Below are 24,983 nucleotides of genomic sequence, written 5' to 3'. Positions count from 1 at the left end.
TGAGAAGGGACTCATGCACACAGGCCAAGGGATTCTCAGCTGAGAAGGAGAAACTTGCATTGAAGAATGAAGTCAGGTGCTTAGGGGCTTAATGTTCTGTCTGTTCTCTTGTCTTTGATTCTCTGTCTAAATGCCTAAATGGTCCTGTAAGGTGCCAGAGAAAGAGTTCAACAGAGATGGAAGGTGAACAACAGTTTTTGAGCTTTTGAGTTGGGCTTTGGTTTTCTTCCACCCCTGCATTACTGCATCTTAACTGGACGCAATTCATTGGTACTAACACCGGGCCAGCCTCAACATTTCTGTTATGACTGTTTCATATCAGTGATGACTGTTCATGTAACTTACCAATGACAAGAGTGGGAAACAGAAGGGAAGCCTGTGGATATTATAAGGAGCTTATCAAATAGCAAACCAGGAGGGGACATCTGGAGGGGAGAATCAACAATTATTATAAAAATGGGCTGCTTCCTTAACCAGGATGGAGTAATATATTACATAAATATAATACTATTTGAGTCATTGCTGAACACATTACCACTGCTAACTTTCTGGAGTAGAAAACATAACTTAAGAGCTCAGAACTTGAAGAAAACAGGTTGGGACATGATAAAAGGAAAAGCTGAATAATCAGAGTAGTGAAATTGGTATGATTTACAGCTTATGATAATTAACTTTTTTAAAAAACCTCCTGAGTAATAGTAACTAAGTTACAGAACAAGATCGTTAGAAATAAATTCAACTGGGACAATAGCAAACAAAGATATTTTAGGTTACAGTAATTAAAATAGCCATCTCAGATTGAAAAACAAAAAGAATTTATTCCAAAGGAAGTGAAAAAAAGCAGTTGCAGAAAATGCAGAATTAGAGTTCTAAATGTTCAGTAAGTAATCCAGAAGAGGCCTCTTCTTTTAAGACTGTATGCCTTATATTGGTTATTGAACAAATTAATGGAGAATCCAAAAATCAACATGTCAGTTAACATGGAGGTCAAAGTGAGCTGAGCAGGAATACTTATTGGTGTAATAATATGTGGAATTAAAGATAAAAATTATGTTTTCACTTGAGAGACTTTTTAATCAGTCCAATCAATGGCACCTCAACAGTAGATGTGTTATCTGATGCTTTAGTACTTTGAACTGTTTTTAGCTTATGCTATGCTTGGAGGAATTCCTGACTTTTTTTCTTGCACGCTCTTAAGTATAATTTCCCTTTCATAACAACTGAAATGGAAACCAATTATGTATGAATTGCAAAACTTAAGATAGGCATCTTAACATCTGTGTATCTTAAGCTTTGCAAACATACAAGACTTGAAATGTAATACTTTTTGCCATGATGCAAGATCTTGTTTTTATGTTAGATAGTAAAACTTGCCACAGTTGTAACTCTCATGCTGTTCCGGTTCATAATCAAATACCTTAGCTCCTTCAAATACCCTACATAAATGTTATTTGGCAATGCTAGAGATAGGTTTCCTTTAAAAACTACCTGATTGTGTACTTAGATAACCACAAACCTGACTGGACAGTAGAGATCCAGTTTGCAGCAGTTGTGAGCAGTATGTGGGTACAAGTCAAGTGTTAACAGAAGTGCCAGAGCAGCCTCAGTCGGATCTGTTACACCTTAAGTTCAACGAATACTAGAAGAACTGAGCAGCACCTTTTTACATTTCTAACCAATAAATGAGGTGCTGGGGGATCAGAAAGCAAATGACACATTAGCTCTCCAAGGCTCTAGCCTGTTCTTTGGCTGGTGTTGAAGACCAGACTACTGTGTTAGATGGACCAGTCTGACTACTAAGTACTTGTGTTCTTCATTCCTGCCTGCCAGGCAGAAGATAAGAATCAAGCCCTTGGACTATTGCTTTCCTGCATGACAAGAATGGTACCTCTATTGCAGTGATATCCAACTAGCTGAGAAAGTGAATTTAGTAAGTCATTACTTACTAAGCCTCTGCAGGCCTTGGGATTAGTAGGAACCAAACAGAATCAAAAACATTTGTTCAGTTTCAGCTTCTGTTCTGTGCTCAAAGCTTAGAAGGACTAAACCGTACAGACTGCTGGAGATGTACTAAATTGTCTACTCTTTTTGACTGGTGAACATTAGAAATCAGAAGGAATTACTTTAATCTTGTCACTAATTCTTCTCCTGCACACACAGCAAGATATAGGCTCATAAACAAAGACAATGTACAGCATTTGACAGCACTATTTACAGACAGTAGCTCATGTCCACGAGTTCAAGATTTTTCTCATAAACATATCCAGTTTTGCCTAATCTAATTTATTAGTGAAGTGAATCAATTTAGTAATGGTATAGGGCACTACAGACATCTCAGACATTACAGTTTAGTAAAGATGAAATGTTCTAGAGAAGTCATCTTTCCATCCACCTTCTCTGTGATGATTTTAAATATACAGAAGAGTTCATAATGATCTCTACCCTTTTTCACTTAAAATTGAAAATTTTCAAATGTTCAATGCAGGCATGGTTTTTCTCTATTACCTTATTGCTTAGAAGAACTTAATTGCAAAAGTACAGGCAATATAAATCAGTATTTAAATTATATATTACATGTTTATTATGGGTGCAAATTTTTAAAATTTACATTTTATGAAAATTCAGATTATTTACAATTTTTGAAAGATAAACTTGTATGTTCTAATTTACAGTCTAATGTAGCAACAATTTATAAAAATTCAGATCCTTTAGAGTTGTGTTCACAAATTAATTTTCTTAGGAGGCAGCTACAAGGGACATTGCTGTATACACAAGCAAGAACCAGCTTGCTACATAAGTTTTTTTTTTATTTTAAATCAGATAGCTACACATACTTTTTACATTGTTTTTGAGTTTCTTTACAAAATGTCTATATAAACTTGTATGGCTTCAAAATTGTAACCTGCACCCAAAGCAAATGTATGAAAAACACCAGAATGAAGGCTAGCTTAAAAGTGCTGAAACATTAACTACTTCATTTATCTTAGAAATTAATGTAATACTTGATTAAAAATAGCAATAATAGATTTGGGGTTTCATTAATAAAATATTGTTGTGTTAATCAGTTTGATTGTAAAACAGGTTACAATTAAAATTCCAATAAAAAGACCATCATTTTATGTAAATTTATCATCAATAAGATTAGCAAAATATAGGAGCCAAATATATTCTTCCAATCAAATCTACAGTACACTACGTCCTTAGCACTAACAATGAAACTCTCACTGGCAAAAGTGTCTAGAGTACATGACAATTTATGCAGCTTCTACAAAGGCATAATTTCTTGTAAAGCTTCAGCAGACCAATTCATTACTGGCTTTGCATGAATTAACTCAAGCATGTTTTACTGTTTTCATAGAGAATTTGAAATACATACTGGTATGCTAAATGTTCATTTGAAATTGCCAAATGCAGGTTATTGAATTATTTTGCCCCGATGCTTATCATTTCAACATTACAAAAAAATCTTGGTAATACAAATACATAGAAAATTTTCTAAATTAGTGACTTGCTTAAAAAAACTGTTACTGATGTGTCAATTCCCTGTGCTTAGGCTGTAGCAAGCAGATTAGATTACAATACAAATATTAAAATTGGTAGCTATAAAAAAATGAACACATGACAGGATTTGTCATCCTGCAGCCATAAAATATTCTTTACAATGTCTCCTGAAGTACTATGTGTACATTCACATCACACATCCCCAAAACCACTCAAAGTCTGAAGACTTATAGGCAAAGCAAAGAGTAATGCTGTTTGCTTTTAGAAGTTTGTTTTTCCTAGCCTCACTGATTTTTCAGATTCTCCTCTTTGGTGACATTAAAATTAGTTAATTAAAAAGTTTCCGAGTACTGCATGATGCAGCTCCCTTTACTAAAACCACATCTAATTGCAATTATTCATCGAGGAAACAATTCAGTGTTTTAAATTTCTTTTAAAACAAACTACAGTTTTTGCAAACCTGCCTTCTAAATAAATTGCAGTAAAAACAATTTTTATAAAGTTCTGTGCACAATACAAATGCCATGCTTTCTTGATGAAGAGCCAAACTTTGAAAAAGGAAGTGAGGCACATGAGTATCAAATTGGATAGGCACAGGCATTTTTAAAAGGCACAAAAGTTATGCAATTAATATAAAAATAAATTAAATCTACTGCATTAACTCAAACAATAACAAGGCCCAAAAAATTTTACTAATGGCAGAAGTAAATCTCTGCTGTGTTTTGCAATTTGTAACACATTGCACTTAGTTAAAAAAAACCCTATATGAAACAACTTAAATTTTAATAATATATGATACATGGGCATCAAGTTATTTTTATACATCTCTAACTCAGCTGTTCTTGTGGTATGAATGGAAAGAAGAACTACACAAGACATAGCCTCTATCTTTATAAACTGTCAATTAAAAGCTGGCAATAAAGAATCTGAAAAATGAGTATTACTTATGAAAAGCTCAAATATTTCTTACTAGATCCCCTATATTTTAGGTTTAATGTTTACAGTACAACATAAAATTTCATACTTCCATTACAACTGTGGATTACTATTTTGACTTCATCTATATAAAGTTACTAATTTTTCAACAAATTTTCCCAAGTATTGCAGTTGATCATTTACAGACAGTGTTGAAGTTAACTTCAGTGCTATTGTAAAGTAATAAAAGGTTTTCAAAATTACTCTTAAAAGTGCATTTACTTTCTGTAGTTTAGCCTCAAAGTAAGTCAATATTTTTAAAAATTAATGCATGTTAAACTAGTGTTTGAAAAATAGAGAGGGCAGAGTTCCTATCGTCACAAGTGTTTCTTGCACTCCTGATCCAATGACTTTCACAGGTACATCAACAGTCTGCCATATACCGTCCTGAAAAACAAAGGTAAATTTTTTGCAGTCAATAGATAAGCCAGATTTTGTAAATATTTTCCTTGGAGCAGTCTGAATAACTGTGGAAAAACAAACTGACTTGTCAGAAGTGTTTCAATAAAGAGTAACTATTTATACATCACTCATTTAACAGTTTCATATTTTAGAATTTAACACTAGAGAATATATAACATTAATTTGAATACATAAGCATGTCAATGCCTTACCAGTGGCAAATCTCTTCTTAAGAAGAGAAAGCCGATAGCCAGTGCCTACGAGTTCCACATCTGCTCCTGAAAGGGTGCTTCCTTCACTGATGAATTGCACTGCAAGTGTTGCTGGTTTACTGGGTCCTCCTGAAAGCTCAAATTTTGCCCTGAGGGATCCAGAACCTATAAAACAACAAAACTGAGAAGGTGATTGTTTTGCAAAAACAAAAGGATCTCTCCAAATTTTTAGTAGTGAAACTAATATGGTGACCTCTGACATCTATTCCCAGTGGCAGTCTATATACTATATACACTTTCAAAAGAGGTAAGAGTACAAGTCTGTTTTATCCAATAGTCTGCAAGATTATCCAAAATGTGGGTATCAGCCTGGTAGTCACTTACTAATCTGACTGGTCCCTATAATCATTTATACTTCCTGGTCTCTAAGTACTTACTACCATCTATCTTGTGGTAGATAGCATCTGATTGATAGATAGGAGACACTATCTGCCTTTCACTAGCAGAACATTTAAGATGTTCCATATCTGGATGAAAGTACATGAGCAAAAACATTGGAAGAAATGCAGTTCTACAGTAATGCACCCAGAGGAAAGAAATGACTATGTTTCCATTAAAGACAAGGTCTGATTAAATAATTCTCACAAATTTCAGTTGATTTTTTCAGAGACAGTGGTGAAGTGGTATCACTTTGATAGTATTATAAAGCAATAATAGTTTAAAATTACTTTAAATACATTTCTGTAGGCAATGAAAGGCATATTTAAAATCCCCACATTGCTACTACTTTTTAGTTTTAAAACAGGTCTTTTCTTGCTCTTGCAAAGTGTGCTGGGAAAATGAGACTTAAATAAAAATTAATGGAATAATTTTACTTTAAAACAGCTTGCTATTCCTACCAATAAGAACTGCTAAATTACAAGGAAAGTCAGTAAGAGAAATGGTACTGAGCTAAAAGCAGGAACTAAAAGATAATTGTTTCACGCAGTAGCTTGTTCTTCATAAATTTAGCTTAAGTTCAACTTAATTTCTTCAGTAGGTCTGCCTTATTCAGTAAACTGGAGATTCTTTCTACTCTAACTATGGAAAGTCATATATTCAAGTGCTTTGAAAGCTTGTTCTGTGTTTTATCTCTCTCCAGCTGACAGATCACATAATATGTTGGACAATAAAAAGCCCCCTTAAATTTTATCATGCTGTCCACTAGGAGAAGAGACTTGAAGACACTTGTCCTGACATTTGACAGTGTTTGTGCAACTTCTCCCTTTGCTTCTGGAAGTTCAAGATCAGCACAATATTGCCTCCTCCTGAACTGGGAGTACTATACATGTTTATACTCAAAGAAAAGGGGAGGAAAAGATGGTAGAAAGAGAAGGAATACAGCAGAAGCAGTGGGATATGTCCAAGTTTGCTTGTGAGTACAAGATACAAACTGAATCACTAGCAGTCAATTCTGTGCTGTTCTGCAGCTGTAAAATTCCTCTTCATCTGGCTGCATTTGTGTTTCAGTATGATTTTTCCTTCTAAAAGAAGTCACAAAGTTCAGAAAAGAGAGAGCGAAAAGAAAAGGAAGAGGGCTAATCCAGTGTAGTGAAGACAAATGGCAAAGAACTGTGAGGTTAGTGAAAGACAAAGTACACCAGACTAGAGCAATCACCTGTGTTCAATAAACTCTCTCTGATTTTGTTTCAGTGATAACTACAACTTTGCAGCCTTTGCAGAATAGAAGTTGTCTTCTCTTTCCATGCTTGTGGTTTCTATATGAAACCAGTCACATTTACAGGCAAATCTGTAATTTCACAATCCTCTTCACTAAATTCTTAAGAGGACTAAAGGCCTTTCCTTTACATTAGCAGTTCATTTCTCCACAGAGGCTTTGAGGATGAAATGTTTTAGCTGCTGTACTACTTCACAAAAACACTGCACCTGCAGAGACTGCAGGGGTTGTGACATCAACTACAGCTCAGAGAATGGCACTGGGCAGTGGACAACTATTGGTACCTTATGCAATATTGTATAAATTACCATTCTGAGCAGATGTGCATAGATGAAGTCTTTCCTTGGAGTCATTATGGTCAAAACCAAGACTCAAAATGTTGGTCAAAAATAATATATCTAAACTCAGGACTTTTGGATTTTTTTTTATCCCCAGTTATTCCACTTACCTCCTTCTAATGTATTTAAATTATCTGTGTGGAAAGACACAGATATTAAACCTATTTTCATTTGAATAGCTGCTCACTTCCAAATTGCATGACCGCAAAAATTTCTTATCCTATCTAAACTGTATTTTAGAACTAATAACTGTTTCCAGGGTACTTCATTATTTTCCCTAATAATTAAATTTATTAAATATTAAATTTTGACATCTCACTCATAATGGAATCTCTCAGGAGGCAATTAATTGAAAAGAAGGTGAACTAGTAAACAGGTGACAGCATAATAAAATGTGTAAAAAGGAACAAAGAGGGCATAGAGGCTAAAATAATCACCTGTTTACTGATAAAAATTGTCTGTACAAGAAAGCAAAACAAAAGAGTTCAACTTGCCTCCATTCTCAGACTTCTCTGAAATGCTAGATATTTTCCAACATGCTTTCATCTGGTCTGCATTCCTGTAAGAGAATGGTAGGTTAGTTAGAAACTACTGGGTTTAGAACTTCATTTCCCTTGATTTACAATGGTATATTACAAACATCTTTAAATGGAAGCCCATAAAAATATTTGCATATTTTAAGGTAAGTCTGTGGAAAACTACAGGAGGAAAGGACAAGGGTGTGTCTGCATCACTCCAGAGCAGTGAGCTCTGAGGAACACACTCCATTACACATTTTACACAGTAATTTTTTACACATTTAACACTGTCCTGTGTCCCCACCTATGGCTCCAAAATTCAAACCCCTCTGCAGTCTTAATGGGTAAGTTACTCCGGAAGCAGTCCGGAAGCTATGCCTTGATGCTTCATGATGAAGGTAGAATGGGGAGCAATGTTGACTGTTCTCCCCTAAGTGAGAGTCCTGAGAGCATGAATTCTATTCCATTTCCATTCTAGTAAAACTAGCTGGCATCAGCAACACTGTTTAAGCTAACTTCAGACACTGTAAAGGGCAGAAAGGGTACCAAGAGTTGACAGGGCATTTTAACTCCTGGAGGAGTTTCTAGCAGTTGCATTAAAGGAAAGTCAACAACTTAAAGCTGTGAGCAGCATGAAGTGCTGACAGGTTTGAAATTCCTCTTGCCATTCATGTAGCAGAATTTAAATGCTCACATAAGTAGCACATATGGTGGCATTTACTCACAGGAAGTCAAGCAATAGAGACCTTTTTTCCTAAAAAAAGACCAAAACCCCACCACGCAATCCACTAGATGGAACAAATACTATACCTGCCTGGGACATAACTGAATTTTTTTCCTTTAGTCAGCTTGCCAGGCTCAAAATTCTGGGTCTTGAAACTTGCCTACATGAATTCACTAATGCAACTGTCCCTAAGCCTTCCCAGCTAACACTGCGTGTTCTGGATGGGTGTTCCTGCTTTCACTCCAGCTTCATTACAGTGGGTTTGTGGAAGAAGTTTAGGCAGGGAGACTAGCTTCACCACAGTGTAGTAGTGTTGTTCAGATAGGATACTAAACATGTTGTTCAAAACAAGCTTACAGTATGGTTAAAAGTACTGTTTCTTTTAAATACCAAGTCAAGAAGGGTTCAATCCTGTAAGGAATTTTTTCCACTTAAAACTATATTACTACATTGTCCAATAAACGCCTGTAACTGTATTGCCTCCAGAAACATCAGAATCTACCCAAATAAATGCATAATGTTTATTTTTCTTTTAAACCTTGCTCTGTAAGGTAAACTGATCTATAAGAAATAAGGTTAACAAAGCCTAACTTTCTTCAACTTGGTCTTCTTTGCCCTTTTCACATTAAAAAGACCATTTTGGGAATAAATAGTCCAGGACTTATGTTACAGCTGGACAAGTATGTACATGCTGCACAGGCACAGTGATTGAATTCTGCTCACATTTGCTCCAGGGCTGTATTACTCTGCCTAGTCTCACTACCATCCGCTTGTTTCCACAAACTTGTAACATAATTTCCTACTATTTATGTCAGACTTTGAAGTGCTACTGTAAATGCAGGCTCAGAAGGTGGTGGCAGGTAGCTGCTAGTCTAATAATCTGCATGACACTTAAATTGTGGGATAGTGCTACCTGGCTTATGGAGAGCTCCTCAGTTACTCAGATTTGTTTTAAAACTATTTCCATTAGAAGTTAATTTTTATGTTAGAACTATCAGGAAATTTTTAAAAAACCTGCCTTTCTGCTACTTTTTCTATATAATCCCCTTATAAGAATACACTGTTACACACAGAGAGAAAATACTTTTTAACCACTTCCAATTCCTGTATTAAAATTGTCTATTCTATCAGACAAAAGAAAGCAAACATTGGAAAATTCAAAAAGGTTTGTATTATTACACACTTGGGATGGGTACTCACTGACTGTTTCAGTTTATGTGAACTGGAGGCACATGATCTCTGTTTTAGACCACAAAATATCTAGACATTTGATACTACACATTTTGCTATTTCTTCCTGTGAAATTTTTCAGGCTGTGACACTAAAGAATGCACTGAAATGTATCTGAAAAAATACTGAAAAGAATTAATATTACCATTTTGCAGGGGGAAGTGACTGCATGTTTATTACTCCTCCATCTACCGGTACCACAACCTGGACATTAGACAGCATACTAGGCACATTCATCGACTCTGGATTGTATTTATAATCCACTCTCACATCAGTAGTGCTAGCATCACATTTCCAGTAAGTTGCAAGATTCAATGGAGTGGACTGTATGCCATTTGAAGATACCTGTAAAAGAATAAACCATTGAAAACAATTAAGATATCCACCTTTTGGGCAGAATTTGGGGATGATGGTAATTAAGATAAGTCTCAGTGCTGACAAAATATCAAGAGAACAACTGACCTCTTAATCACAGAATTTGGAAGACTGTTGCCTAAAGGAATTCCTGTTATTTTAATTTTAAATTAAAATACTTGAAGAAAAGGTTTGAACTCCCTCTGGCCTATGAGGCTCCTTCCTGCTCTTTTATAACTTTTTGTAAGGTTTGTTTTTGTTGTGTTCTGCCCTATGCAAGATGCATGCTTGCAGCAAAATGACTTCATCCTTCGCAGTTGTGTGCTGTGCCAATTCAGCTGCTTAACCAGGCAGCACCAGAGAACAATACCTGTCACTGTGGGGCAGCCAGCCAGCAGAATAGCTCTTCCCTCTTCAAAGCATTATTTTCCTGCTGCAGGAGGGCTGAATGCTGCTTCTGTAGCCGAGCTCATTCTACTGTGCTGATGCATCTCAACCACCTTCTCAATCTATTTGAGGAACCTCCTCTATCCTGATGCACACTCTTGCCTTTTTTGTCAGCCCAAAACCTTTTTCATCTGTCTGTGTTTCCACAGGCCAATGCCTCATTTTTACAAGAATACACAGTACTCATTTCAGCAAACCAAATGTCTTTTTTCCTCCCACTTTTCTCAAGAAATTTGTGTGCCTAACATGCTTTTTGCAGGTACAGTATGCCAGGATTTTAAACAACACTAGGCAGATATGGAAACTACAGGTATGAACAGCTGGACTATTTTCAGGGTTTTTTCAGAGTAATTTTCAGGATAATTTTCAGGGTTTTTTTGTTGTGCAGACAGTCATCTCAGATGTTCAAACATTTCAAGGCAGGTCTAGAAAATCTCTGTTCTCCCTCTGAGGTGAGTATGTCTTGAATATATTTTATTAACAGCCAGAACATCATCTCACTGATGCACCAAATGGCTGAAGTTGACAGACACCTCCTGGAGGCTGTCTGGTCCAGCCCTCCAGCTCACACAGGACCAGCTCTAGCAGGTTGCCTACGCTCCAGACAACTTCTGAACATTTCTAAGAATGGAGACTCCACTACCCCTCTAGGCAACCTGTGCCCAGTGCTCAGCCACTGTCACAAGAAAAATAGTGGTTCTGCCTGTTCAGAGGGAATTTCCTATGATTCAGCATGTGTCCATTGTCTCTGATTCTGACACTGGTCACCAGTGAAAACAGCTTAACTCTGTCCTCTCTGTGCCCTCTCTCAGGTATTTATACATATTGATGAGATTTCCCTGAATTTTCCCTTTTCCAGGCTCAGGAGTCCCAATACTCGTAGGTTTTCTTCATGGGACAGATACTCCAGCCCCACCATCATCTTCGTGGCCCTTTGCTGAACTCTATCCAGTCTCATTAGCAATGAACCCAGAACTGAACATAGCACCCCAGGTGTGGTGTTACTAGTGCCGAGTGGAAGGATCCCCTCATTTCACTTACTAGCAACACCTCGCCTAATGCAGCTCAGGAGACCACCCAGAAGACCATCTGCTGCCTTTGCACATGAGCAGCGAGTTGTTTTGGCTCATGTTCAACACGGTAACCCACAGAACCCTCAGGTCCTTTTCTGCCATGATAATTTCCACTTGGTTTCCCCAAGTGTGCTTCTTGCTGAACTTCATGAAGTTCCTCTCGGCCCATTTCTGCAGCCTGTTGAGCCCCCTTAGGAGGGCAAAATAATCCTCTGGTTTATCCCAAGGGCTATCCCCATTTGGTATCATCAGCAAACTTGCCAAGGATTCATACACTCCGTCCCATCATTCAAATCATTAATGAAGCTATTAAACTGTAAAATCAATATGCCCCCTGGGGGTCAGTTCACCTCAGTGTCTGCTCATCCAGCCTGTTCTTCACCAGCTTCTCTATACGGATTCTGTGGCAGGTGGTGTGGAAGGGCATCCTGAAGGCTGACCAGACAATATCTATCTACTGGTCTGCCCTCATCCATCATGACTTCAGGGGAAGTCATGTCACCACAGCAGTTTGTCAGCTTGGTCAAGCCTGACTCACACTCAGTAAATCCATTCTGACTACTGTTCTATTTCTCATTGTGGGAAATCAGAATGTCATACATTCTCAGATAAAATCACAGAATGGTTTGGGTTGGGAGGGACCTTAAAGATCATATAAGTTCCAAACCACCCTCATCATGGGCACAGACAACTTTCACTAGATAAGGCTGCTCATAGCCCTACCCAGTCTGGCCTTGAACACCGCCAGGGATAGATGGGGAATACAAAATATCTCTGGGCAACTTGCGCCAGTGACTCACCCCCCGCTGAGTAAAGAATTTTTTCTTAATATCTAATCTAAACCTACTCTCTTACAGCTGCAAACCAGAACATGCATTCAAATTTATCAGTGACAGCATCCAAAACGTAGGCAATTGCAAAATCAAAGACAGTATGAGTACAAATGACAAGAAGTTCCCATCAAATTTCTTAAAGGAGAATTTGACTTTTCAAAAAAGCAGTGTTTGAAGCTTGCTTGTAGGATTGACCTGAAGCATTAGTAAGCTGAAACAAACCCTGTATCTTAGGGAATGACAAGAAGCATAATGTGCTAAGCCGGGGCAGCGTTCTATGCATTGTCAGTAGAGATGAGGGATGATAGTTCACCTCCATGCTGGCAGACAAAGAATAATTCTTTCTATTTCGGAGTGTATATACATATATATAAAATATATGTATATGTATGAGTATATATATACTATATATACTACATATATATATATATTAAAATTTTCAAAAGGATAAAAGTGTTTACCTGATACTTTAGAACATCCACGTTGTAATAGGATGCAGATGGATTCTGCTCTGATAATTTCTTGAGGTAGACAGTTATAGCTTGCATGTTCATCCAAAAGTCTTTAGTACTGGAGTCACTTTGTGACTGATCACTACAAAGAAAGATCACTAATTAGGGGTGAAATATTACACCAGTCATTCAAGAATACGAGACATTTTAACCGTTTTTGGCAAAATATGCTTTTTCAGTATAATTCACCCTGTTAGATACATCTCTGCTAACATTTCAGTTATAAACTGTCATGTCAAACAGTGATTAAACTTAATTTTGTATGAATTATTCATTACATTAAATATGAACTAACAAGAGGAAATTAAATACAAAAGAATACATGCATATGGTTTGATTTATTATTTTAGTAATTAAAAAAGTACAGCATTAAAAAACATTTAGCTTTGTGTTGAAGTAATTTCTCCAATAAATGAAACTACCCAATTTAAGTGGTTTTCTGCTAAAAAAAAATTCCAGCTTTTCTATTTTTTTAAGAATCAATATCTCCAAGTGCAATTTCAACAATTATCCTACTTGATCAGCAACCTTTTCTTCCTACAAATTCTTCCAAGCATGCTGCTACACATCTGAGAGATAGTTATGTAAAGAACCTGATTAATGTAATGATTCAGCTTTAAAATACACTAGTAGATGGCAAATGAGATTACATGAATCTCCTACTACTTGTTTTCCATTTAAGCCTACTATTTCATAATTAAGTTTTATCATTTATTACTACTGTAAAGAAATTATTTTTTAAATGCATATGAAAACACAGACATGTTTACAAATTATTTTTTATGGTTCCTGTTATACTCAGCACAAATTTTAAGTCTAGTAATCACTGAGATTTTTAATAGTGGCAGTGGAGAGAGAGAACTAAGCTGAACAAGATTAATTCAGAAAATTAAATTACATGTAATTCAATCAACCAGACCGCAAAGAATTCTGATTGACAGACACAACAATTCTACAAATTATGTAGCTTACAATTATGTTAAAAAAAAATACAAAACCTGTATACAAGTTGTGCATTTGGAAGAATCTGCTCTAGTTTGCTTGTGTTTTTCACCCTGAAGCAGAGCACAGCAGGAGATGGGTTGCTGGTGAATACTTTAATAATCCCACTTGGGAATGATATTGTCATATCACCAGTAATCTTCACAATACATCTAGAAAAGAATAAAAAATCAGCTTCATTGCAACTCATTAACTGCCTAATTTTACAGCAATCAATTCATTAACTGCCTAATTTTACAGCAACTCCTGTAATTTCATGATCATATGAACAGAATTTAAAACAGAAAATCAATCTCAAATGAGGACAATGTGACTAGTACTGCCACTTTCAGCTTGGAAGTAAGATGAAATAAGAAATAAAAAAATTCAACTGCTTAAGCATACAGTAGTCTTGGATATTTTTCAAGCTTTGAAAACATGGCAATGGCTCTACCTAGGCAAGGCCTAAGTAGTATAGCAATGGATGTCACAGGGAACGAAGTGCTTTCAGCTGCACAAAATTACATGTAATACCTACCTGACAAGGATAAAAATCCTTGTCATTCTCTGTGCTGTCACTGAACACATTTGTGTAAAGCAGGTGTATATGAACTCCTGGCAGGATACAGCCATTATAGAGCAATAAGCCCCATTCATACCCAGGGAAAAAACCCCTTTTAATTCCCCTTCTAATGCATACTCATTCCCCTCCCCCAGTATGAAAAGCAGACCCATTGTCTTTTCTCATTGTAACTCAATACAAGCAACACAATTCGCTATTTAACTAACTTTGTGGGATCTGCTCCTTTAAAGTAGGCGTTAACAGATTCAGTAAGAGCTACTGCAACAGGCAAGGTGTCCTGGTTTCCAAGGCTGACAGGGCTGGGACCACGTGAAACACCTAGAATACATACAGTGTATAAATTTAATTTTCAAAAAGCTTAGTAGATTTCAGAATGGTTGATTACATCTGTAATTTTCACAAGAGTTTACACCAACATCACAGTCTCAATGGAGGTATTACTTGTAAAGTGTGTAGAAATAGATAAACATAGTACAGTACAATAGTACCACCAAAATGCTGCTCAGCAGCATAAGAACATAGGTATGACTATTGGTATGATATTATGTAAACAGACAGAAGGAAATACATGAGATAGAGGAACACTGCATTAAAATGGCTACTGGTGGGGGTGAAGTCAACAGGCCCAAAGCAAATTGACCAGAATGCTTTAAAAAAAAGATCCCTACTGTATGCTTTTTATATGGAAAAATGCATGATAAAATGGTCACAGAAATGCAAAGAATTCTCTTACAATAAAAATGAACTTAAATGCAAATTCATCAATATTACCCCACATAAGTGAATGGTTTAACATTCTTTTAACATTTTCAGCCAACAAACACTGCAATTACCAGGCAGAAATTGTTGGAGAAGTCTTCACTTGTTGCCTGCGCCGACACAACACAATTTCAATATAGAGCTATATCAACCAAGACCTCATTTGAAGGCTTTTTGAAATGCGCATATACAGCTGATGAAACAGGTTGTCATGGGATTTCATACTTCACAAATTTTCTACATGTGTATGGAATATTAAAGACAATACTGGAAGTTTCTTCTTTTTTTCTTAGCACAGTAGTGTAGTAGATAGCATCTTATGTTTTTTGTACCATGAAAAAATGGTCTGTATCACATAGTATTACCTATCACAAAGGAGGTACAGTCTTTATCTTTTCATAAGCAAATTGAAAAATTTCTTTCATACCACAAAGCAGAGACAAAATGCTTCGGTATAATATTGCCCATGGCAAATTAAACCTATTTACTCTAAGTGGCTGTCCTTTCTGAGCTCCTTCAGAAGTAAAAAGAAAGTTAGGACCTTGCTCTTCACAGAGCACCTAATATCTCATATTAGATCTTAAATTAAGAGATAAGTGAATGAAGTAGTGACAGAAAGACAGCCAAAGACAGGAGCTGGTCTAATTCTGCTACCTCATACCTCTCTCTCCATTATAATTTCGCACATAAGGTAGTAAAATGTTCAGAATGCTTCTCAATGCCATAAAAACATTTGTGCAACACTTAGGCCTCCTTAGATCCAAAAGATCTAGTCAAAAGTGTTGAAAATCAAAAATTCTTAAACTAACTAATTAGTATGATTCTGGCTAAAAACCACTGATTTATTCTTTTTTTCAGTAGGTTGTTTTTGTTTATTCTTTCAGACAATACATGGATCAAGATTCTGAAGTTTTTTCTGTCCCTGAAAACTACCAATAAAAAGCTGTGATTCTCAATAGTCTCAGGAATCCAGAATCCATTATTTCAAGAGGCAAATATACGATAAAATAATGAATTGTCAATTACTTGAAATTCTATTTGGTGAAGTACTGAACTCCAGAATTATTCTTCACTAAAACCAAAGTGTACCTTCAATGAATGTGACACTACAGTTGCTGAGCTGTTTTAATGTCTTTTTCTGCCAAGGAACAACAAACTATTGTAGAGCAAAAGGATTACCTTGTATACAGGTGTATCAATCATTTTAAAATCTTTTACTTAATGGCCTTATGTACATTTTTATAGCAATATTTAAAAAATTATGCAGAGTAATGCAAACATATTCTTTATTTCATATTGGTAAAAGACAAACACTGTTTGCTTGACTGAAAAGTGAAATTTATCAGAAAAAATAACATGCTTTTAACTTTTTTTCAGGGAACACCAAAGCAAATATGTATGTATATACATTTCTCTGAGACCTATTTGGGGAATCACAAATGAGATCACTTCTCTTTTCTTTACTCTGCTCCCACTGTTCATCGCCCTTTGACTCAAAAATCTATGCATTCTCCTAGAAACCAATAAACTGAAAAATAAATAAATTACTATTCATTCAACAAGGCCTAGTGCTGGGTCCTGCCCTTGGGTCACACCAAGCCCACAGTGCCTCAGGCTGGGGCAGAGTGGCTGCAAAGCTGCCCCAGGAAAAGGACCTGGGGGTGCTGGTGACAGCAGCTGAACATGAGCCAGCAGTGCCCAGGTGGCCAAGAAGGCCAATGGCATCCTGGCCTGTGCCAGCAATAGTGTGGCCAGCAGGAGCAGGACAGGGATTGACACCCTGTACTTGGCACAGGTGAGGCCACACCTTGACTGCTGTGTCCAGTTTTGGGCCCCTCAATTCAAGGAAGACATTTTGGTGCTGGAGCACATCCAGAGAAGGGGAATGGAGCAAGGCAAGCATCTGGAGAATAAGTCATATGAGAAACAGCTGAAGGAGCTCAGTACATTTTGCCTGGACAAAAGGAGTGATAAGAGGGGGCCTTATCACTCTCTACAACTGCCTGAAAGAGGGTGTATCAAGGTAGGGGACAATCTCTTCTCCCAGGCAATCAGCAACAGGAGAAGTCAAAATGGCCTCAAGCTGTGCCAGGGGAGATCCAGGCTGGACAACAGCAAGAATTTTTTCACTTAGCACAGGCTACCCAGGGAGGTGGTGGAGTCATGATCCCTGGAGGTGTTCAAGAAATGACTGGAGTGCTTAGTGTTTTTGTTTAATTGACAAGGCGGTGATCGTTCAACGACTGGACTTGATGATCTCGGCAGTCTTTTCCCATCCTTCATGATTCTGTCATTCTGTCATATAAAACAAACATAACTGCTTGTCCTGATGCTGAAAGTCAGCAGTTTTGAAAATCAACAGTTTTGTTGCCTTGCTGCTGAGAGTACAATTCAATGCAGCAACATTCAGCTTCAGGGTTTTCTACACCTGTTGTGAGGTCTCAGACAGAAGGGAAGTGACAGAGATGCATGAAGGTATGCTAACTTCATTTCAGACTGCAGTCCAGATCAAAGCTCCAGGTCTATCACCTTTGGTATTGACGGCAAACCTGGCTTAAATGCCCGGCTACCTGTCTCAGCCTGATCACCACTACTAGCTCCTGAGCTGTGCTGACAGAAGAACTAGTAACATAACCATGCAAACAGTTGCACTGACACCTTCAAAGTGCAGACCAAAACTGCAGAACAAAAGACTCCATCACTGGTCATAAAAAGGACGGCTGAATAAAGCTGATCAAATGATTTTAGTTCAGTTTAGGAACAAAGATCCAGACAGTTTTAACACTGGCAAAAGAGCTGTCATGAAAATAAAATTTATTTGAAAAAGTACAGTCGTTATTATGTCTGTCTTCTAAGATCCATATTATATGTAAATATAGAAACATTCTCCTAACGTGTTAGGAGAATTAGGATTATCAAAGTAAAAATACATTCACTTTACTTGAAAGAAAGTAGTAATGACAAACTGAAGAACCAAGGCCAAGTTTCAGCTTGTTTATGGAACAGGGAAATGGATAGACAGAAGACAGCATTATATAAAAGTGTTTACATCACGTTTTGGTCATTTCAGCAACATACAACTTGTTATGTACTTGAGATGTCAAGCAACTTGTATGTGCCAGATACCAGAAATATCCAGGAAAACTTGTTTCAAATGAAACACAATTTTATTAGATGTAGTATATTAGGATGATTAGTTAAGACATAAATGTGCTTTGAGTACAATACCTGGCAGTGTCTCACAATGCTTTTCAATTGCAGGAAGATTTCGAATCAAAAGATCATCGTCTATTACAGTTAAATGAAACAAAACATTGCAAGAAAACAAAATATTTCAAGCAAAAATAGATGCTAAAAATTAATATTAAAAATATTTTGCAAATTAAATTTAGGCAAAAAGCACAAAAGAAGCACTAAATTACGCATGCCTTAAAGTTCACTCGGAAGAAGATAATCAGAGTCAATTCTCCATTATTCAGAACAAATGGGGTAAGGGGAACACTGGATTGTGCAAAAGTTAAAAGAATACAGAATGTATTGCAAACTATTCTCATGCCCCAAAGTATTTCATCTTTTTGTACTGCCCTTCCCATTTTCCCAGGACTATTTAATTCATAGTCAGTGCAGATGGAACTGGCCTTATCTATTTTTCCTAGGCCAGAATAATAACCAGATCAAGCTTCACTGTCAGCACACACCTCCTTAACCTCCTGCCTCACCTCATGATTTCACTCTGCCACTGTTTCCAACAACACACATACATACCTCCCCAGAGCTGGGGGATATTGATGCTCTTGCCACCAATTTTTGGTTCCTTGACACCAGAGCTCAGACCGGAGGATGTGAGCCTGGATAGACTCTGGCAACCAAAATATTGTTGTGTTTCTGCAATGCTTCTCAGCATTTGTGAAACTGGTGGATACTGAACTGTAAGAGCTAAGGTTGGGCAGAACTTAGTAGCCTTGCTTCTGCACAGGGTGGAAATGACTCCACTGCAGAACTCCCACTAGATGCTGCACAGATGCTCTTCAGAGCTGCTGAGCCTGCGTGAGGAATCCTTGCCATCAATAACATTTGCAGATAACTAAATGATAACTTGATAACTTGATTTAACTTGTGACTAAAGGTGTTACTGTGTCAGAAATTAAACAGTTCAATACTGTTAAATAAACAAGTTAAAATGTCTTAAGCCCTGCCCTTCCCAAACTAACAAAAATCCCCAATTAACTAAAAAAGCCCCTCTGTCTCCTTTTGATTTATGATAATCAAATATCAAACTGAAGTGCCTTCCTTTAAAAACAAAAAAAACCCTCTGAAATTAGTGACAACACATGAAGACTTTCCTTTCCGTCTTGATCTTTGTTTAATTGTTTGTTTTGCTGTTACTGCTTAGCTTATATTCTTAACTAACTTGCACAAAAATAAGCTTTAGAACATAAAAGAACTCAGTTCTGTGAACATTTGTATTCATTCAAATTTTTCAGTATCCCTAAGTATTTCCGCACCTATACAATAACATCTTCTGAACAAATATATGATAACATGTTGTACTTGATGGCCATACAAGCATACCAAATAAGAAGATTTCCCTAAAGAACATGCCATAACTGGGTCTATGGTCTAATCTCATTTAATCTACTTTCCTCTGTCTCAGTGTCATTTAGAAGCAGACAATGCAAAGAATGCTTGAAGTACCTGGACTCGCATATGAAAGAACTAACTCCAATAAATGTTTCTTGCAGCAGGTGCAGCCTAGTGGCTGAGTTGTCCTATTTCTCCAGTAAGATAAAATGGATAATTAAACTTACCAACTGTAGGTGTGTTTGCTGCACTGAGGGAAGCAGAAGAGGATATAGAAGAAATGCTCTCTGCACGTGCCAAAGGAGCTGCTGGAGGTGGACTTGAGTTAGCAGTCAATGGAGGGCTGAATGGCCTAGGCTGAACAGAAGAGATCACAAGAATAACACAAAGTGGTTTTAAAGACATGAAAAAAATATTGTAAACAGAAAAGTTCTTATTTCATGGTCCAATCAATTTCATAATGTTTCTCAACATAGTTTCTTTAATGTTTTATCTACACTAGTTTTTCATGTAAAACAGAAAACCTGCATTTTCCATTGGAGTAAATCCCGTTATTTCACAGATTATAGGCTTTTTTTGACAGAGTAGTCAGGTCTAATATATTGGATTATGCAACAGCCTGTCAATAATAATAACAGAATACAGTATCAGAAACTAAGACTACAGAGCTGTGTGTGTGGCAAACACAGATTTGGAGAGCTAAAGCAGAGCTACTAATGAATTGGAAGTGAGAGCAGCAGAGGGCAACTAAAATAGTTGGGACTGGAGTACAGGACCAAGAGAGGTACAGACTGTAGGACCAGGGTTTTTTCAGCCCAGAGAACAGAAGCCTAAAAAGAGATTTATTAGCAGGCTCCTACTAGGTAAAAAGGGGTACACAAAGAAGTCAGAGTCAGGCTCTTCTAAGAGATGCAAGAGCTACAGCGAACAAAATGCCAGCCAGACTTTGGGAAAAAGTCCTTCTTGCAACCTTTTGGTAAAATCCTGAGACAGGCTGCCAGATTGGCAGATTGTAAGATCTCCCACTCTGGAAATTTTCAAAACTCAGCATGGTCCTGAGCAACCTGATACAATTTTGAAGTCAGCACTTTTTTGAGCAGGCTGGCCTACAGAACTTAAAAGTCTCTTCCACTCTAAATCTCTAGATTGTTTTAGGATATACTTAACTGTTAAGGTATTTAACTAGTGATCATGCTGGGGTTAACCTATCTGAGAGGGACTGAAACCCCTGAAGCATCATTTTGCAGGATAACTGTAGAATCACAGATGACAAGGGGCTAATCTGTATGTCTGAAACACTGATAGCTGCATGACTGTGGAACCAATCAAGGATTGTTGGTAATAACAGACAAACTGTTGATAATGACCAAGGGCTGTTGATACTGATCAAGGACCATTGGTAATAACCAAGGATTGTTGCTACTAATAGACAAGGCTGGCTGGTAATAACCACAGATCATTGTTAATAACCAAGGACTGTTGGCACTAACTGATGATGTCTGCTGATAATAACCAAGGATTGTTGGTAAAAACAAAGTGAAAAAGAACAAAATGTGGATGGAGAAGGCACTATGCAGCGGTAGGCAGCACTTTTCTGTGACGTCTTGCTCCAGCTCCTGCAGATAAGTACAAGTGCAGGAATGAGGCAGAGAAATGGGTATGGACTGGGGGGGACAAGACCACCCAGGACCCCCAGAGCCCTCTAACTGAATTCCACAAAGGTCTGAAAGAATGAACTGTGCATGATGATTAAATTGCATAGAAAACAAGAAACTTAGTTCCAGGGTAGGGAAAACTGGTACTCCCAACAAGCTTAGGTGATACTTCCAGGATACTCCATCAGCTGAACTGACACTGAACTAGGATTGGTGATCTCTCTTTCTCCCTTTCTCTTCCTGTTTATTTCATATGTTCCTTTTTCTCTTCCTTTCTAATTCTACCTCTTTATCCAGAACCCAATCTCATGCGCATATATAGTAGGTCAGGGACTAACATACCAATTTCCATGTCAAGTGCATCATTTAATAATAAAGTTTTGTGAGTTTTGTGGACCCTCTGACTTCAGTCATTCTTTTTGACCCCTAGCATTTGTGAATCTTGGGTGTTTCCTTTCCCCTAAGGGCAGGATGTCACAGTAACTTTTTTTCCCCCATTTTATTGCACTTCTTGGCTTTGACAGAAACTATGAGAATTGTAAAAGGAGTCAACATATAATGAAGACAACTGACAACCTTCTACTTGTGTCCAGATAATAGTAAATTTCAAAAGCAACAGTATAAAATGATTGTAGCTTTGTTCAAGATCATACTTTATAGTAGAACAGATAAATGACATGAAGAACAGATTCCTTGGGCCAAGATCAATTACTACAATTCTGCATTGGAAAGAGAAAAGAATTTCAAAATGAACTCTGTTCTGATCCTACAGAAAAGCAAAACAGTTTTAAAATATTCTCTCAGTTTTGTCAAAGCATAAGATGAGAATTTTGTTTGTACCAAGAATATGGCGAAAATATCTTGCTACTTTAAAAGACAATAAGAGAATTTTACCACAGGAACATTTTTCCAAGTCAGGAAGTCAAGTGAAACCTGCAGAATACTAATATTTACAGAGGAAATTAGGCATGGCCTAGTCTGACAGGCTGTTTGGTTATCTGCATTCTTTAGCACATTCCTTATCGGCGGGCGAACCTGCATTGCAGGTACATGCAGACAGTGTGCAACCTCTCACTATCCTCACAGGCAACTGCTGCGATCTACCGCCTCCCTTCTCCACAAACCAGCACCAAGTGCAGGGAGAAGTCACAACTGGGCTACTTCTGTCAACATACAATCGAAAAAAATCCCACTCATTTCCCACAGCCTTGGTGATATCCCTAAATCAAGGGAGGTTTGTCAATAACTTAAATAGTATTTTGTTTTTCATTATAAAATTACTGATTTGCTCAATTAAAAAGATTCAGCTGTCGCAAAAATTATGGTTTGGACCTTAGTACTTGTGTTAATAATTATCTGTTGTAAGGAGATAGTTATCATAAACTATTACCACGCCTCTTTGGCAATGTTGAAAACCTGCTTATGTGAAAACTTGCTTAACTCCACTGTAACAGAATAAATGAATGGTGTATCTGAAATCAAGTCAAAATGGCAAATAAAAAAATAATACTCAATACATACTATTTCATTAATCCCACAAAGTTTCCCGGTAGACAGCTTTGGTCTTGAAGCAGGCCTTGGTGGGGGTACAATGGTGCTCACAGAAAGAGGAGTGGTGGGCCTTGCTGAAATAAAGCAAAGTTAAGAAAATATTAGAAAGATCACACTGAACAGAAATAGTTATTTACTTGAGTAGAATATCTAGAAGTGATGTTTCTACTAGAGGTTCCTATTGTACAAGTGCCATGTTTAAAGAGTTACCACAAATCGTAAGTGCTTTTAAAATAGCGCCATGTGATACCCTGAAAAGTGCATCTAAAAACAGCATCATGGGCTTTCTCATTGCTCTCAAGTGATTTTATACCAACCACTCTTGGAAGCTTGTATATAAAAAGAATTGTTTTTGCAAATGCAATTGGTTAATCTTTGAGATCTCATTACTGTCTGACATCCCACAAAAACACATTCCCATTTCTAGAAAAGCAACACTGCACAGTTAAGAAAAAGCAATGCCTTTAAATGAATAATTTGAATTGTCTTCTTATTTCAAGCTGAATATTTACTTCACTGTCCCAACTGGTATTAACAAGCAGTTTAGTACATTCTAAGTAAGAAGATGAGCTAATTTTAGCATCAGTTGAGCAATAGTAACAAAAAGAAAAAACGAATCCAAAGCTTGCTTTTTGGAGTCAGTTATTAGCAAAGAGCAGTACAAAATGCATGCTGGGCATACCCTTATTTGTATGAGCACAAGAAGACACTAAACTATAGTCCAGTAGTGCTGAAGATGATGCAGAAGATATTTCAGTAGCAGTGCCAGTTTCTTCAATGAATAATTGTTCATGGCATATAGAGTTATTGAAAAGGTCACTTTGATCCTCAGAAGCACAGCTGTTGGAAGAATTCCCAAGCAAAGCAGAAGAGGCAAGGCAGGCATTTTCAGTTTTAAAACGCAATCTTTGGGGCTCCTTCTTGTCTGTGCTTGTGTGTCTAATTGTAAGAAGTTCATCAGCAAAGGAAATCCACTGACTCTGAGACCATGAAAAACAGGATAAAGTACTGGTACTCCCTGATGGCGCTGCTGTAACACCAGATTTGCACAAAGTGCTAATGGTAAAGCCTGGTGAAGATGGGCTTGTGGACCCAGAATCTGTCTGGTGTCCAAGCAAAGACTGAGATATTCTACACCCAGGCAAATCAGTGGTAGACGATGAGGAGCTCCTATTGTGCTCTGTTAGGGTAGCTGAAGGAAAAGGGAAGAATTGAAACTAGGACCAGCAATGAAAAGATAAAATTTTCAATATTCAAAAAAGTATTCAATATCCACTGCACAAGGACTACTAGCCAGCATGAAAAATAACTGCTAAAGTAACAACTCACAAATACAAGAAGGAAAAAAGCCAGTCACATATCATATGTACTTCATTCATACTGGTAACCATGTCCCTTTCCATTTTTTAGTACATTAAAAGAATTATTGTGTATGTCTCCACTTAAGGCTCTATTTCTCACAACTTTCCTTATTCCTTTGACCTGTTGTGATTTATTTTTTTCTCATCTTTGTCTTTTCTTTCTTGCATCCTACTCCATTTTTGGTTCCTCTCCACAGCCTTCTGCTTTTAATTTCCTTCCTTATTTAATCGAACCTATCCTGTTCCTTCCAAAGACTTTGATCCTCTTAGTCCTAATATTTGTAATAGGAAGGTCCAACGGATTTGGCTTTCAGGTGAATGAATGAAGACAATGGAGCCACAAGATTCAGTCTGATAGTTATTCTGTCTGTATCAATCTGTGAGTAACAATATGGAGGCATTATCCACCCCAGTTTTTTTCCCCCTCTCTCATCCTATAATCTTCTGACTGCTGAAAAAAAGGAGTTTTCCACAAGTATTCCCTGCACTTGCTGTTGCCTGTTGCTCTAGATGACAACAGAAGCAGAAAATGCAGGGTTAGTCAATTCTCAACATCTTGCAGATTGGCAGAGCTGGGAGCAACAGAAGTGACAACCAAAATAAAAAAATGAAACACATCTAAAAGTTCAGATCAAAAGTACAGTTGTCCTTGCCACAGCGGTCCTTTCGCCATAAA

General features: G+C 37.2%; 1 protein-coding gene across 5 annotated transcripts in view; it reads right to left on the bottom strand.

The window, feature by feature from the left end:
- Positions 1-838: 838 nt before the first annotated feature.
- Positions 839-24,983, bottom strand: part of FCHO2 (FCH and mu domain containing endocytic adaptor 2) — an 84,995-nt gene continuing 60,850 nt past the window's right edge. For 3 of the 5 annotated variants that reach the window (XM_030969143.1, XM_030969145.1, XM_030969146.1), the window contains 10 exons: positions 23,629-24,138; positions 22,917-23,020; positions 19,968-20,097; positions 14,607-14,718; positions 13,835-13,990; positions 12,786-12,918; positions 9,763-9,962; positions 7,640-7,704; positions 5,091-5,255; positions 839-4,863 (listed from right to left, as the gene is read on the bottom strand). In XM_030969143.1, the coding sequence (XP_030825003.1) occupies positions 4,841-4,863; positions 5,091-5,255; positions 7,640-7,704; positions 9,763-9,962; positions 12,786-12,918; positions 13,835-13,990; positions 14,607-14,718; positions 19,968-20,097; positions 22,917-23,020; positions 23,629-24,138 (1,598 nt within the window). In that variant the 3' untranslated portion in view covers positions 839-4,840. The remainder of the gene's footprint in view (positions 4,864-5,090; positions 5,256-7,639; positions 7,705-9,762; positions 9,963-12,785; positions 12,919-13,834; positions 13,991-14,606; positions 14,719-19,967; positions 20,098-22,916; positions 23,021-23,628; positions 24,139-24,983) is intronic. The other 2 variants (XM_030969147.1, XM_030969148.1) reach the window with 1 other exon arrangement.

This window comes from Camarhynchus parvulus, chromosome Z (assembly GCF_901933205.1).
Source record: "Camarhynchus parvulus chromosome Z, STF_HiC, whole genome shotgun sequence".
Taxonomy (NCBI): Eukaryota; Metazoa; Chordata; class Aves; order Passeriformes; family Thraupidae; genus Camarhynchus; species Camarhynchus parvulus.
The sequence above is the reverse complement of the archived record's forward strand: the minus strand, read 5'-3'. Positions and strand labels throughout refer to the sequence as shown.